This window comes from Coregonus clupeaformis, chromosome 35 (genome assembly GCF_020615455.1).
Source record: "Coregonus clupeaformis isolate EN_2021a chromosome 35, ASM2061545v1, whole genome shotgun sequence".
Taxonomy (NCBI): Eukaryota; Metazoa; Chordata; class Actinopteri; order Salmoniformes; family Salmonidae; genus Coregonus; species Coregonus clupeaformis.
The window spans coordinates 14,979,282-14,996,919 of record NC_059226.1 but is presented as its reverse complement, the minus strand read 5'-3'; the positions used below and the strand labels follow the sequence as shown (position 1 = coordinate 14,996,919).

Sequence of the window (17,638 nt, the reverse complement as noted above, 5' to 3'; positions counted from 1 at the left end):
CAGCCTCTAGATATTCCGATGCCTTCTCACCTTGATTTTGGTTAATGTTCATGAATCTGGCGAATATCTCATCACCATCCTCCGCTAGACCATAAGCTGAATCAAGTAGCTTCATGTAGGCTCTTGGGGATGCAGAGGAGCCAAGTTGCCTCACCACGTCTGAAGCTGGGGGAAGCAGACTCTCCAGGATCCACCACCGCTGTAGGTCTGTAGAGGGGCAATCTTGAAACATCAGTTCAACATGCAGACATCATGTCTCAAAGTTAGCTTCACCTGGGGGCTTTGGTACTTTCCCTGAGAAGGAACGTAGCCACTTGGGTTGGTGCTATGTTGTGGCGCTGTCACTCCTAATAATATGCTCTACCACAATGCATTGGACCTCAGGTGGGTTAATCACGTCATCGTCCATTACCTCAGTCCTGGTTGGGGTTGTTCGCCTCCTAACTGTGGACTTTCTCATGTCTGAATGAGGGGGTAGGTGAAGTGGCGTGGTCTTTGTGAGGTCATACCTTCTCTCAGCAGATCGTCTCAGTAGGGGTGTGTCACTATCGTCAGAGTGGACACGGTCATTGCCAGAACGACTAATGTAATCTGAGTCATAAGGAGCAACTAGGGTCTGGTCAGTGGCGTGTAACTCGATACTCATAATGCTGCTAGTAGTTAGTTAACCTACTTTTGGAGAAATAAAACCTTTGGCAATATTTTGCATGAAAAATAAAAACAGATTATTAATGTCTGTACTCAACTCAAAAGCCCGGTCAAATAATACAGTTTGCTGCTCAAAGTGTGTAACACACTATATATAAAAAAAGTATGTGGACACCCCTTCAAATTAGTAGATTTGGTTATTTCAGCAACATCTGTTGCTGACAGGTGTAAAAAATCGAGCACACAGCCATGCAATCTCCATAGACAAACATTGCCACTAGAATGGCCTTACTGAAGCGTTCAGTGACTTTCAACGTGGCACCGTCAAAGGATGTCACCTTTCAAACAAGTCAGTTCGTCAAATTTCTGCTCCGCTAGTGCTGTTATTGTGAAGTGGAAACGTCTAGGAGCAACAACGGCTCAGCCACGAAGTGGGTTTGGTGGATGCCAGGAGAACGCTACCTGTCCGATTGCATAGTGCTAACTGTAAAGTTTGGTGGAGGAGTAATAATGGTCTAGGGCTGTTTTTCATGGTTCGGTCTAGGCCCCTTAGTTTCAGTGAAGGGAAATCTTAACGCTACAGTGTACAATGACATTTTAGATGATTCTGTGCTTCCAACTTTGTGGCAACAGTTTGGGGAAGGCCCTTTCCTGTTTCAGCATGACAATGCCTCCATGCACAAAGCGAGGTCCATACAGAAATGGTTTGTTGAGATCGGTGTGGAGGAACTTGACTGGCCTGCACAGAGCCCTGACCTCAACCCCATCGAACACCTTTGGGGTGAATTGGAACACCGACAGCGAGCCAGGCCTAATCGCCCAACATCAGTGCCCGACCTCACTGACGCTCGTGGCTGAATGGAAGCAAGTCCCCGCAGCAATGTTCCAACATCTAGTGGAAAGCCTTCCCAGAAGAGTGGAGGCTGTTATAGCAGCAAAGGGGGGACCAACTCTATATTAATGCCCATGATTTTGGAATGAGATGTTTGACGAGCAGGTGTCCATATACCTTTTGGTCATGTAGTGTATGTGCGTGTATCCTGTGTGTGCAGAACACCAATGTCACCTCAATGTGTAAAGAACATGAAATGTACAACTGAAATACTGTTGTCTCAAATGTATATGCAATGGGCTTCAATACTCTTAATCAAGAATAAGTTAGCTCAAGGAAGATTCATGAGACTTGAAGCAAAGCCCTGTTGTTCGTTCTAAATGTTCCATTGCCATACTGGCTGGCAACGTTCTTATCCCTTGCTTGTTAGCTAGCCAACTACGGCTAACTTACAGTCACGTCAAACAGCGCAGCCAGAACAAAAAAGTAGCCTTATTTGCATTTGTTTAAGCCATTTTCTAGTGACATTTATTTGGATACATCCATAACAATGAGCTAATGAGGCGCGATTTCACCTGGCATTGAAAATGTGCTCTCTCGTCAGGACACTGTTGTTCAGAGGAGCTAGCCAACCACACAGCTAACATAATCACTTCAAACTGAAGCTGGAAATACTGCAAACTAGCTGCACTTCGTTTCTTTTGACCTTTTTTCAATTAATATTTATTTGTATATATCCATAAAAATGATGCTCATTCATGATTTCGACTGGCTAAGAAAAGCTGCCTGCCGGTCTGTCTCATCCCGACTCCTGACTCGTTCATTACTACGTGACAGCTGGAGATCGAATTTGAATATTGAAACAATGTTGCAAATGTTGGCGAGACAAACAGCAAGGTTTATGCAAATCTCCGCTGTTGAAAATGTTAGTCTAAAAGAAATGTGAGATAATGTCTAGATGCTTTTTATAGTAGAGATCAAGTTTATAAATTGCCTGGCTGGGCTGATGAGACAGTGGATTGCGCAGTCAGATGGAACAGAGAAATAGGCATTTTAACTTAATAGATTTAGCCTGTAGTAACTTGTGGAATAGACACCAGCTGGAATGCGGTTTCAACCAATCAGCATTCAGGATTAGACCCACCCGTTGTATAATAGAGCACAAACACGTGCACATGCAGTTATCATTCGAGTCGTCATTCTACACAGGCAGGACCACCTTGCAGCAGCCCATCCTGACACCTGATATACACCTCATCAAGTGCAGGCCTGATAAGCAGAGAGTTGGTGGAGACAGAGCATGCTCCATTAGATTGGATGGATGTGTGACACCCTGTCCGGAGTGGCCTGTGTCTCATTACCTGATGATGGTATCACTAACACCCAACATACCTGGTGGGGTAATGCCTTTAATCCCCCTTTACAAACGTGACATTTGGATCAACTGTAACTCTATGAAGAGAACAATAGCAATGCATTAAAACATTGTCAGTCAACACATGCACATTTCACATTTGAGATGATTTTGGCAAGGATAACAATGCAGCATTAATGGAACAAGGTTGTAATATTGTGTTAGGCAACCACTGCCAATTCTTAATACATTCCCACTTATGTGGTGTTTTCTTTTTGACATTGCAATGAGGTAGGTAGGTTAGGTTTGCCCATTTAATTGTTGGGAGCATATAGTGTGCAACTTTCTTTCTTTCTTTCTATATATCTTTTAGTTTTTTTTTTTTACAGATTACTCATGGTTAGTCAGCCCCTCCACAAACATTTTGTGTGTGTGAGTGTCAACTCATGCTTTTTCCTAGGAAATTGCAGTGGGTGACAGCCTTCATTCAACCCCCCTTCCCATACATGTACAAGAAAGGCAATCCTTCCATTAGTATTACTAATCCTGCCACTTTCACAAAAAGCAAAATGCTGCAAGTACACAAAAGTGTGTGGAACCAAAATTAAATCCCCTACCAATTTGAGGATATTCAGCTGCCTCAGGTGAAATTAGAATTGAATTGCTAAGTGGAAGGCTAGCTACACTGGCCATTCTGATTCATTGAGCTATTTTACCTATATCTATCAAAGAGGATGGAACGCCACAGACTAGAACAGCAGCTACCTCAGTGTGTGGGAGGTGTGGACCAAGCTCATTGTTACACAGACCTGTTATTATACCAGCACACACAAAACCAAGGAGCCGTAGCCTTGAGTCTGCAGTTCTACCATGCAGTAACTACACAGTTCAGACTAAATGCAAGGCTGAGAGAGAGAGAGAGAGAGAGAGAGAGAGAGAGAGAGGAGGTCAGAGTGCTCATCCATTTAGTAAGTGTAGGTGGACAGAATAGATTATGGGAGGCCTAAGCCAAGGCTGGGTATTACCCTTGATTCCGTTTTCACAGCTCCTTCCATCTTCGTTGGCTAGGCAACAATGTAAGTATAGCGTTGGTTGAATGCAGAAACCATTTGGCATTTATCTGGGCTAAAGCATGGCATTAGGGATGTGGGGACAAAGTGTTCTCTCTTACCAGCTGGAATGGGTTTTGCTCTGCAGGAGGCTGTGGCAGGATGTGATTTGGCTCCTGCGGTCAGCCAAGCTCCCTGTGGTGACCCTGCCCCAGGCAAGGTTACCCATTTAGAGGGTGGGTACGCACACACGCGCACACACACACACACACACTCACACACTTTCAGTTTAAACCACACACACTCATTACTTCAAGCTCACATCATAGATAAAGAACAAGCTGTATTTTGACATGAAATCTCCCAATACAAACACCATCAAATACAAGTTCCATCAAAGACATTAACACAAATACACAGACATCCATGAAATCCCATGATGAGTGTACAGTCGTGGTCAAAAGTTTTGAGAATGACAAAAATACTAATTTTCACAAAGTTTGCTGCCTCAGTTTTGATGATGGCAATTTGCATATACTCCAGAATGTCATGAAGAGTGATCAGATGAATTGCAATTAATTGCAAAGTCCCTCTTTGCCATGAAAATGAACTTAATCCCAAAAAAACATTTCCACTGCATTTCAGCCCTGCCACAAAAGGACCAGCTGCCATCATGTCAGTGATTCTCTCGTTAACACAGGTGAGAGTGTTAACGAGGACAAGGCTGGAGATCACTCTGTCATGCTGATTGAGTTAGAATAACAGACTGGAAGCTTTAAAAGGAGGTTGGTGCTTTAAATCATTGTTCTTCCTCTGTTAACCATGGTTACCTGCAAGGAAACACATGCCGTCATCATTGCTTTGCACAAAAAGGGCTTCACAGGCAAGGATATTGCTGCTAGTAAGATTGCACCTAAATCAACCATTTATCGGATCATCAAGAACTTCAAGGAGAGAGGTTCAATTGCTGTAGCTCAGCTGGTAGAGCATGGCGCTTGTAACGCCAAGGTAGTGGGTTCGATCCCCAGGACCACCCATACACAAAAATGTATGCACGCATGACTGTAAGTTGCTTTGGATAAAAGCGTCTGCTAAATGGCATATTATATTATTATTATTATTATAAGAAGGCGTCAGGGCGCCCAAGAAAGTCCAGCAAGCGCCAGGACCGTCTCCTAAAGTTGATTCAGCTGCGGGATCGGGGCACCAACAGTGCAGAGCTTGCTCAGGAATGGCAGCAGGCAGGTGTGAGTGCATCTGCACGCACAGTGAGGTGAAGACTTTTGGAGGATGGCCTGGTGTCAAGAAGGGCAGCAAATAAGCCACTTCTCTCCAGGAAAAACATGAGGTACAGACTGATATTCTGCAAAAGGTTACAGGGATTGGACTGCTGAGGACTGGGGTAAAGTCATTTTCTCTGATGAATCCCCTTTCCGATTGTTTGGGGCATCTGGAAAACACCTTGTCCGGAGAAGACAAGGTGAGCGCTACCATCAGTCCTGTGTCATGCCAACAGTAAAGCATCCTGAGACCATTCATGTGTGGGGTTGCTTCTCAGCCAAGGGAGTGGGCTCACTCACAATTTTGCCTAAGAACACAGCCATGAATAAAGAATGGTACCAACACATCCTCTGAGAGCAACTTCTCCCAACCATCGAAGAACAGTTTGGTGACGACCAATGCCTGTTCCAGCATGATGGAGCACCTTGCCATAAGGCAAAAGTGATAACTATGTGGCTCGGGGAACAAAACATCGACATTTTGGGTCCATGGCCAGGAAACTCCCCAGACCTTAATCCCATTGAGAACTTGTGGTCGATCCTCAAGAGGCGGGTGGACAAACAAAACCCCACAAATTCTGACAAACTCCAAGCATTGATTATGCAAGAATGGGCTGCCATCAGTCAGGATGTGGCCCAGAAGTTAATTGACAGCATGCCAGGGCGGATTGCAGAGGTCTTGAAAAAAAGGGTCAACACTGCAAATATTGACTCTTTGCATAAACTTAATGTAATTGTCAATAAAAGCCTTTGACACTTATGGAATGCTTGTAATTATACCTCAGTATACCATAGTAACATCTGACAAAAATATCTCATAACACTGAAGCAGCGAACTTTGTGAAGACCAATACTTTTGACCACGACTGTACAGACTGAGATAATACACACAAACAGTTCATCAGTGACAACAGCACATACATAATCAGTGGCACTCAGAATAGCAATGGAGAGAGATAGAGCGTAAACACACACACACATGCTGCTAGCTAGCCTAGTGGGAGAATCAGACAAGGAGCTAGCCAGTGGGAGAATCAGACAAGGAGCTAGCCAGTGGGAGAATCAGACAAGGAGCTAGCCAGTGGGAGAATCAGACAAGGAGATAGCCAGTGGGAGAATCAGACAAGGAGCTAGCCAGTGGGAGAATCAGACAAGGAGCTAGCCAGTAGGAGAATCAGACAAGGAGCTAGCCAGTAGGAGAATCAGACAAGGAGCTAGCCAGTAGGAGAATCAGACAAGGAGCTAGCCAGTGGGAGAATCAGACAAGGAGCTAGCCAGTAGGAGAATCAGACAAGGAGCTAGCCAGTAGGAGAATCAGACAAGGAGCTAGCCAGTAGGAGAATCAGACAAGGAGCTAGCCAGTGGGAGAATCAGACAAGGAGCTAGCCAGTAGGAAAATCAGACACGGAGCTAGCCAGTGGGAGAATCAGACAAGGAGATAGCCAGGGGGAGAATCAGACAAGGAGTTAGCCAGTGGGAGAATCAGACAAGGAGATAGCCAGTGGGAGAATCAGACAAGGAGCTAGCCAGTGGGAGAATCAGACAAGGAGTTAGCCAGTGGGAGAATCAGACAAGGAGATAGCCAGTGGGAGAATCAGACAAGGAGATAGCCAGTGGGAGAATCAGACAAGGAGCTAGCCAGTAGGAGAATCAGACAAGGAGCTAGCCAGTGGGATAACAAGTGGCTTTAGGAATGCATCTGAATAAATAGATAATGCTGCATCAAGCATGTAGCACATTCACAACTCCCACAGAGACAGTTCCTTTCAGAGAAAATAAGATTTTTGTATGTATTTTTTAAAATCTTTGATGCACTATAATATCATACACAGCTGGAGATTGAAATTGGAAGCAATTAGTGGACTTGATTACAGAGGTGAAATCAAGCAAACAGAACACAAGGCAATTTAGGAAATGAGGGAGATAGAGAACAAAAGTTCTGAAATCTAATCAGGAGCTGCAAACCAAAGCTTCATTCTCTCTGCTGCGTATTCTCTTCATAAACAAGGGAGTGAATGTTGCATTGCAGAAGTAATCAGTGAAACACCAAAGCTCATGCAGGGAGACGGACTGAGAGGACTTGTTCTCTCCACCTGCAATTAACCAGCTGACACATGGGGAGGAGAAAGGTTAGTCACTCTGAAAGGGTTGGATATGAGCTCAGAAGCAGTGTGTGTGTGTGTGTGTGTGTGTGTGTGTGTGTGTTCCTATACCCATGTTCTCCTTTTCAGGAGTATGAGCTATTCGCCTTACACAATGCAAATGAGTCCTCAATTCTTATTAAACAACAATACTTTCCATTTGACTACAGTAGGTCGAAACACAAGACACTAAGCCACATACAATCAAAACCAGTCAGGGAATGTCTTAATTTCCCAGAGGACAGAGCATTTAAAAATGAAGGGGAGAGTTTTGTGTTTCCTTCTCCTGAGAGAAAGCCCTCGCATTTACTACAGGGTGTAACTGAGGAGCAAAGCAATGAGTCTGGTTTCAGAGTGACAGTGGTGACAGGGCTGTTCTCGGACACCTGGACACGGTTTGAATGTCACCTGTGAAACCTGCCTTACATCCAGGAGAGAGAGTGAGAGAGAGTGGGTGTGTGTAAAAATGTTCAGCTAAGAGGAGAGGTCAGACTACCAATATGATAGTGTTCAGCTGTAGGCTATACACTCTTATAGCACCCATGTACAGTTGTGGTCAAAAGTTTTGAGAATGTCACAAATATACATTTTCACAAAGTCTGCTGCCTCAGTTTTTATGATGGCAATTTGCATATACACCAGAATGTTATGAAGAGTGATCAGATGAATTGCAATTAATTGCAAAGTCCCTCTTTGCCATGAAAATGAACTTAATCCCCAAAAAAACATTTCCACTGCATTTCAGCCCTGCCAGAAAAGGACCAGCTGACATCATGTCAGTGATTCACTCGTTAAAACAGGTGAGAGTGTTGACGAGGACAAGGCTGGAGATCACTCTGTCATGCTGATTGAGTTAGAATAACAGACTGGAAGCTTTAAAAAGGAGGGTGGTGCTTGAAATCATTGTTCTTCCTCTGTTAACCATGGTTACCTGCAAGGAAACACGTGCCGTCATCATTGCTTTGCACAAAAAGGGCTTCACAGGCAAGGATATTGCTGTTAGTAAGATTGCACCTAAATCAACCATTTATCGGATCATCAAGAACTTCAAGGAGAGAGGTTTAACTGTTGTGAAGAAGGCTTCAGGGCGCCCAAGAAAGTCCAGCAAGCGCCAGGACCGTCTCCTAAAGTTGATTCAGCTGCGGGATCGGGGCACCACCAGTGCAGAGCTTGCTCAGGAATGGCAGCAGGCAGGCAGGTGTGAATGCATCTGCACGCACAGTGAGGCGAAGACTTTTGGAGGATGGCCTGGTGTCAAGAAGGGCAGCGAGGAAGCCACTTATCTCCAGGACAAACATCAGGGACAGACTGATTCAAGTCATTTTCTTGAATGGGCTGCCATCAGTCAGGATGTGGCCCAGAAGTTAATTGACAGCATGCCAGGGCGGATTGCAGAGGTCTTGAAAAAAAGGGTCAACACTGCAAATATTGACTCTTTGCATAAACTTAATGTAATTGTCAATAAAAGCCTTTGACACTTATGGAATGCTTGTAATTATACCTCAGTATACCATAGTAACATCTGACAAAAATATCTAAAAACACTGAAGCAGCGAACTTTGTGAAGACCAATACTTGTGTCATTCTCAAAACTTTTGACCACGACTGTACAGACATTCTCCTATTACAGTGTGTATGGTAATGTGAGTGAGTGCATTTGTCCATGCAAATAAACACATGCTAATGAGGGTAATGTAGCCGTGTCTGGTACGGCTCATGACTGACATTTTTAAGATTTACATTTTTAAGATTGAACAGGCTATACTGTATAATTAGTATGTAAACTATATTTATGTGTGTGTGTGTATGCATGTGCGTGTGTGTGAGTGACCTTCACGGTTCAGCATCTGATTGGTGGTGTGTATGTAGCCATGGCCATTAGAGCTCCACTAACTTCCACGATGATAAATAAATGAGAGAAAGAGAGAGGTTATTCCCATCTTCCACGAATGAGCGCTTAAGACAGACAAAAAGCAGACAGACTGTGGCTAGATACTGTACCACGGTCAAGGGGCAGGGTTTTAATAGTTCCAAATCAAATCAAATTGTATTTGTCACATGCACGTGTTTAGCAGATGTTATTCCGGGTGTAGCAAAATGCTTGAGCTTCTAGCTCCGACAGTGCAGTAATATCTAACAAGTAATATATAACAATTTCAAAACATATACCCAATACACACAAATCTAGTAAGGAATGGAATTTAAGAATATATACATATATGGACAAGCAATGACAGAGCGGCATGGACTAAGATACAGTAGAATATTATAGAATAGAATACAGTATATACATATGAGATGAGTAGTGCAAGATATGTAAACATTATTAAAGTGACTAGTGTTCCATTTCTTAAAGTGGCCAGTGATTTCAATAGGCAGCAGCAGCCTCTTATGTGCTAGTGATGGCTATTTAACAGTCTGATGGCCTTGAGATAGAAGCTGTTTTTCATTCTCTCGGTCCCAGCTTTGATGCACCTGTACTGACCTCGCCTTCTGGATGATAGCGGGGTGAACAGGCAGTGGCTCGGGTGGTTGATGTCCTTGATGATATTTTTGGCCTTCCTGTGACATCGGGTGCTGTAGGTGTCAGTAGGACAGGAAAACACCATTCTGTATTTATTCCCATCCTGCGTCATGATGGGGGAGGCCAGGGGTGATCCCATTGGCAGGCCCAGTTTCCAAACGTTGAGCAAGGGTAAAATCTATCATTTGTATTTCAGCCTGAGGGTGTGGAGTTTTACTTTGTGCATTGTGGCTGTTAGTTGTGTATGTGTGTAGTCTGTTCCTAAAAGACATACCTGTTAGTGAGATCAAAGAAATTCATGAGGCTTGGAGGAAATTGAAATAAGACTTCAGACAGTGAACTCTTTTAAACTCTTATTTTTTTTGGCAAAGAATTACTCGTTGGACCCACTGATTGAAGTTGCGCAATTCATATTTCTAAATTAGTTTTGCCATCGTGCACTATGGTATGTCAAATATCAGAACTCAATATAATGAACACATTGTTCATTTAAAATAAATAAAAAGGTGATATATTCAGGTAGACTTTGTGTGAAATGAAATATTACATGCAATACAACTGTGAATAAATATGGTATTGTGGCTAAAATAAAAATGAAGAGCATTTCATGATTTTATTCTTTCTGGTAAAATGTTTGATGGTTACATGGGGTTCTCATCCAGAAAATAAAGATCCAACATTCAACGAGTGCAGCTGCTGGAAGAACAATGCAGTCTCTGTTATACTGTCAAGTACAGTATTATGACTAATATGGGGACATTTTATGACATCATGCATCCCTGAATAATAATAAAACGGTGCCCTTGGGCAGTCCATGGTGAAATAGTTATGCATTTGACAATCTTACAATACCTTGTTGGAATTAAAACATTTTCAAATACAGAGTATCTTACATAAATAATGGGACTGATTTGCAAATACATTTAGAATATTCACAAATGTATGTGTAAAATAATTCCTTAATTTGTATAACAAACTGCTATGTGAATTTTTTTTCAAAATATCATTAATTAATCAAAAAATGTGAATTTATTTGGATGAAATGTTACCGTGAGGTGTTGTGTTTCCAATGGAATACTGGTGATGAACAGTTTGAAAACGTGTACAGTACAGTAGTATCCTGGTCTTTTTCCAAGTTTGGGCACTTCCTTTTTTGATCCTTTTGAGGTGTTTGGCTGTTATTTCCTGTGTCTCTACCTGACCTAGGTAAATATATGTCAAATACTTTAAAATTCTACAGGTGCGCTTGATTTAGCTTACCTACTATAAAACATGTAAACTCTACCTCCTTGCACACCAATCAAGCTATATCAAGCACACCTCAAGTATTTGAAAGTACATTTGACCCAGGGCTGGTATTTTACTTCTCACACCACTGTGCTGAGTGTAGAGGACTCCTCTGGCCTGTCCAGTTTGCTGGGAAGGGACTTGAGGTACTCCAGGTGTCTCCGTGCGTCCTCCTGGTTGTGCCTGACGTAATACACCAGGTAGGAAATGACCATGGTGAACCAGCCAAACATGGTCACCAGCATGGCCACATCCGTGGTCCTCTTGAGCCCTGCGCACAGGTCCAGGTCGGCCGCCACCATGACGAAGGGCACTCCTGTATCTACGCCGACGTCCTTGGGCTCTGAAGTGTGGCACACCACGCCGGCCAGTGAGGCCGGGTCCAGGTCCAGCCGGGGCATAGCCACCTGGAGGCGGCAGTCACAGTGCCAGGGGTTGTGGGTGAGGTTGGCCTGAGCCCTCAGTCCCCCCAGGACCTCTGGCTCCAGGGTGGTCAGTCTGTTAGAGGACAGGTCCAGGCTCCTGAGAGAGGGGACCAGACCCCGGAAGGCCCCTGGCTCCATCTGAGTTAGCTCATTGTGGGAGAGGTCCAGCTCATTGAGTAAAGGAAGCCCCGCAAAGGCGTCGGCGGGGATGGTGGTGAGGAGGTTACCATCCAGGTAAAGTCGGCGGGTGTCGTTAGGCAGGTCATGTGGCACCTCCGCCAGGCGCATGTTGCTGCAGCGCACCACCCTCCCGCCGTTGGCCGTCTCGGAGCAGTAGCAGCTCTCGGAGCAGCCGGTGGTCGCCCCGTGGAGGCCCGCAGTGGTGGAGCTGAGCGCCAGGCTGTGCAGCAGCAGGCATGCCACCAAGGAGTGGCACAGCAGCCATTCTGCCAGCAGCGGCATGGTGGGATACAGGCATACCCTCCTGGAAGGACACAGCCCCTGGACCATTAGCCAAGACAACCCTGCATAGGTCACAGCTTCACCAACCAGCTGGCCTGAGAGACAATGAGGAAAAACATCAGAGAGAAAATAATGGAGAAAAGGAACGAGGACAACAAGTGATTGCAAAAGAAACTAATATCAGTGTGGCAGAAGCAACACAGAACCATCTCTGTGAGTAATCCTAACAGCCATACAAGTGCCAGGTGTTTTATTTAGCCCACTTTGATCCTGACTGGGCTAATTGTAATGAATTTGCACTTGTGTCTTGACGAACAGAAAATGACAAAACACAGCTGTAGTGCAGAGGAGGAGTGGGATAGAGATCAGCGACGGCGTCATCCGTGCATACAGATTACAGATAAGGTGCTTCCTGCCAGTGCTGGGATGGAAGATGGACCTCTCATTGATTGGCATGTTTCTGCTCTCCTGTCCCACTTCAGCATTGCCGTGGAGTCACTTGGTATTACTATAATCCTGCTCGGATTCAGTGGAACTAGTGATATTGATGCTTAAAATATATTTGGGCATGGGTATTTCAGATGGGAAAGTAGGTGTAAGTAGATGTCAGAGGTGTAACTGCATTGGAGCTGCCAAATCAGCAAGCGGCTCCAGGCGTTATAGCGGACATTGCCATTGGATACACTGAATCGCATTAGTATAAATCCTATGCAGCCTTGCTACAAGTTCGAACACTGGAATGTGGGTGATCTACAACTCGGTTAGGCTAATATCAATCGTTATTATTTAATTGAATGATTTTAAACTTGAGAGTCATTATTTCTATATAGCCTACACTTTCTCATTCTGAACTTCTAACACGGGTGGGATTTAAGGACGGGTGTGGTTTCGTGACAATGACGACGAGCATTCGCTCACTGATTTGACAGCCCCAACACAGTTACACCTCCAACATCGCCGAAATAAAAGCAATAATACAGCTATGCAGTTGTCGGTTATCGCAGGTTAAGGGCTCTATTCAATCTGTATCGTTGAACCGTTAGCGATTGTGCGATAGAAAAGTAAAGGTCATTTACCATGAATGCAGTCTCCGCTAACATGGGAACATTTAAATCATGCTCTAATAGAGCCCTAATGCTGGAACTAATTGAATCTAGGCCTAAGTCTGTTTGGATGTATGCTATGTCTGCAGTGGTAAGTAGGTAATCTTTGGGCCATTTAGTGTAAGTACATTTTGGGTCAATCAAAGTAATGTTTCCGGGCCCATCAGTACTGTAACACCACTTTTCACTGAGACCCGACTCAGGTAACAGACTCTTGAGCAGCGCTGTCTGAGGCAGGCTGAGGCGCAGTAAATGCCACAGTATTACTAATCATCTAAAGGCAGTGGTGGAGAAAGTACCCAATTGTCATACTGGAGTAAAAGTAAAGATACCTTAATAGAAAATGACTCAAGTAAAAGTGAAAGTCACCCAGTAAAATACTACTTGAGTAAAAGTCTAAAAGTATTTGGGTTTTAAATATACTTAAGTATCAAAAGTAAATGTAATTGCTAAAATATACTTAAGTATCAAAAGTAAAAGTATAAATCGTTTCAAATTCTTTATATTAAGCTAATCTTTTTAATTTACGGATAGCCAGGGGCACACTCCAACACTAAGACATCATTTACAAACAAATAATTTGTGCTTCGTGAGTCCGTGAGTCCGCCAGATCAGAGGCAGTAGGGATACCCAGGGATGTTCTCTTGATTAGTGCGTGAATTGGACCATTTTCCTGTCCTGCTAATCATAAAAATGTAACGAGTACTTTTCCGTGTCAGGAAAAATGTATGTAGTAAAAAGTACATATTTTTTTTAGGAATGTAGTGAAGTAAAAGTAAAAGTAGTCAAAAATATAAATAGTAAAGTAAAGTACAGATACCCCAAAAAACTACTTAAGTAGTACTTTAAAGTATTTTTACTTAAGTACTTTACACCACTGTCTAAAGGCCACTGACACAAAACCCCAGAGAATGTGTATGGGTTGGACGGGACGCTCAGTTTCACCGCAATATAACTGTAGCCTAGAGCAGGGTTTCCCAAACTCGGTCCTGAGGAGCCCCTGGGTTTTTGAGCTAGCACTACACAGCTGATTCAAAAAATCTAAGCTTGATGAGTACAGTTACAGTACATTATGCCCTGTATGCAACAGGCAGATCTGATGGGATGGGAGCCATGTTGGATATAAAGACACCAGTTTGGAAAACCCTGGCCTAAAGGTCTAAGAACCTTATGAGAGCTTTTTTGGTTGTAGGCTAGGTTGGTTTTATGGATTCATGCTTCTTCATAATTGTAAATCGTGCACATAAAAATGTAAACATAAATTCTTCCTAAAGTATTCACCAATCTACAAAACCGGCTGAGTCAAAGAAAATAATGATAACTGAAAAGAAAGAAAACAGTAAGTGGCATCTTTATATCCAACATGGCTCCCATCCCATCAGATCTGCCTGTTGTATACAGGCATAATGTACTGCAACTGTACTCTATCTGGTTCTTCGTTCAGCTTCTGGAAAAATTAGCTCTATCTGACCAGACAGACTCCACTTAGGCTGGTTAACCAATGACATAATCTCAGAGTGGCTCTTAAAGTCACATTACGAAGGCAGCACGGCTCAATAAGAAGAATTGCGTCTCGCACACCGTCTCCTCAGAGCCAGGGTGAGGGATGGCCGAGTGTCTGAGAGGCCTGAGTAGACCATATAACAACCGCATTAGTGGTAACCTGTCACAGCATGCCATCGTGATACAGAAAGTGTCCCTGTCTGAGTTGATCAGAAGAAGTCTGGTTTATTGGGGTTCTGCTGAATGCGTAAGGAGAAGAGGGGTACAATCTAATAAAAGGAAATGACGAGAGGCTAAACATAGCATTATTAACTGGACAACCACTAATTCCAAATGATACAGAACCCCATTATCTAAGTGGAATGGATTGATATAGTGTGTGACTTTCCTATAGTGTGTGTACTACAGTGTGCGACTGTGTGTATGTGTGTGAGCGAGAGTAGGCTCAGTATTTCATTTACATCCGTTTTTTTCCCTAACGATATAGGCCAAGATAGTATTGAATATAAATGTTGCAGCAGTGCCATGCCACCAATGTACTGGTCCCAATTGACTCACTCTCTCATTTACTTATAAGTCCTGCAATAAGCTACTGATGTACCACTGTATAAAGTATAGTAAAATCACAGCCGAACCATAGGGCGTGGGGTACAGTGTGCACTCACTGTCTGACTACAAGAATAACATTTGAATACATTAGATTAGACTATCCTCCCAGTAAGTGATATGGGGGAACTGCCAATTACCGAGCGAAGGAAGGCCTCATGCTGTTATCCTTTATTGATTCCTCCCTCCTCCTCCTCAGTGCAGTGATGGATATTCTCTAGTCATTGGTTTGACGTTCACATCATTAACCTTTGTGCCACTGAGCTTTCATGCAATAGAAGAGTCTGTCTCACGAGGCTTGCCTGCGAGCAGGGCTTACACAGACAGAAAACCCTTTTCCACAGTGGACACAGCCTAGAAGTGTTATTGTATAAATACTGGGAACATTTTAATTCAGCTTGTTCCTAGCACACGATGCATGGACCCTCTACTCAAATTAGGGTTATTATAGCTGTGTAGTTACCAACTTTGGCTAAAGTAACTCTAATCTTTTGTTTTGCATGTGAATGAGTTTCTCTGAATGCTTTCTTATTTGCAATTCCTTTCAGCAGGACTGCCAGACATCACACAACAACCCCTGCAGAAACAGTTCTAATACATTCAAGTATTCAAAATGTGGGTACTTAATAAATCAAATATTGCTTTGGCAAATATGAATGTACATAATCAAATATGAATGTACACAAAGGTAGGCCTACATTAATATGCCATTACTCTCCAACTGCACAACATTCAGGCTAAATTGATGCATTCTGCAAAGTACAGGATGTCAACAGTACTCTGCAAGGAATGAACATTCGGCACATACAGTAGTAGGCTATTATGAATTCATTTGGCTACTGATCTAAATTGGAGTTGTTTTAGGGATACCCTACATAACTGATTAATGATGGAATATTGAGGTGTAGTTTACAAAAGCATATCATATCCCCCTGAGATACACTTTTGTAAGCTACACATCAATATTCCATCATGACAATGAAAATGAAAAGCTCCCCCACAGTAATGCAATACAATGTTTCAGACAACAAGATTCAATATTTATCAATGCAATATAATGTTACTCCTCCATTAAACTTTTTCTTCTTATGAATAAAGGACATACTGTATGTATTCATTCATAGTCAGATGTAAATGTAAGGCTGGCAAACATAAGAGCTTTCTTACCACTTCAGCTTTTGTTGTCTGGGAGGAGAACATTTGTCAGTACAGCATGCTTCACAGAACAGTGTCCATATCTCAGCTGAGACTACAATACCCGCGTGCAGTGCAGCGCAGCCCGAGAATCCGCGTTACAGCGGAGCCTGTTTACCAGCATTCAATACCGGTGGTTGTTTCCTCTCTGCTCCCCGCTATTTAGTTGTTGAAGAAATTAACACGACTGTAAATATATAGAAGGTAAACAGGGGAATTGGTCCCTTACCAAACCGTAACCTATTCTTGTCGGCTTAAAATTGTAATATGTGCGTCAGGCACATGAGCGTCGAAGCATATAATGTCCTCACCACACATACACCACCTGCTACAGTAGTTAGCTATGTGTTTCTGCTGCGCTGTGCGCTCCGCTGTGCGCGTGAACCCACATCGTGACTTCTTTGAAGCGGGAAACCTTTCCATGATTAATGACATGCGTAGCCTTCAAGGGAATTGCTGTGTGTAAAGGCCTTCAAGGGAATTGCTGTGTGTAAAGGCTGAGAAAGCTAAAATGTCCTGCGCAGAATTACGTTTTCCTAACAATTATCCAAGCCCCACCTGTTTTGAGCCCCACATTTTTAGCTAAAAATGCCTGTTTTCATGTTATTTTGGCATTAATACGTGTCACATATCATTTTGCAAACAATGTGAAAAAAAAACAAAAAAAACATGCTCTCTTTTTTGCTTTATTGAGTAAGGCAGCTCCAAAATGCAGGTGTTTCAGCCTAGCTCAGTGCTTTCTGTGGTGGTGGGGCAGCCAGCTGAAAATAGGGAGTGTAGGTGTTAGTAATGTTCTCTAGTTGCACCGTGATTGGCTCAGTGTTTTGTCACTCTTGGGGACACTAGTCACTGCCAAGTCTAGGGGTAGAGCTCGAAAATTGAAGCCCCTTGGGTGCTGCCATAGAGTTACATTAGAAGTGCTCATCCAAGAAGGCTCAAGGTCATTGGCCACAGATAAAATGATGTCATTTCACGTTATTTCTACAGTAGCTTTGATTGGACTGATCATGTCAACATCATACTTTCAAAATCTTAACTAGCAGTCATCATCATGAATCAAGTCGACAATCTACTGGCAAATCCTTTTTAATCCTTGACATATGAAGAGACCTCTGCCTGCCCCGACCCTGAGCCTGCCTGCCGTTTCTGTACCTTTTGGACTCTGCTCTGGATTACTGACCTCTGCCTGCCCTTGACCTGTCGTTTGCCTGCCCCTGTTTTTGTAAATAA

At 43.3% G+C, this 17,638-nt stretch overlaps 1 protein-coding gene across 1 annotated transcript; it reads right to left on the bottom strand.

The window, feature by feature from the left end:
- Positions 1–10,427: 10,427 nt before the first annotated feature.
- On the bottom strand, positions 10,428–16,878 carry LOC121550718 (leucine-rich repeat-containing protein 3B). The gene is made up of 2 exons (XM_041863074.2): positions 16,382–16,878; positions 10,428–12,097 (listed from the first exon to the last, which is right to left on the bottom strand). Exon 2 carries the CDS (start codon positions 12,048–12,050, stop codon positions 11,196–11,198), a length of 855 nt encoding a protein of 284 aa, XP_041719008.1. The 5' UTR covers positions 12,051–12,097; positions 16,382–16,878; the 3' UTR covers positions 10,428–11,195.
- Positions 16,879–17,638: the final 760 nt, after the last annotated feature.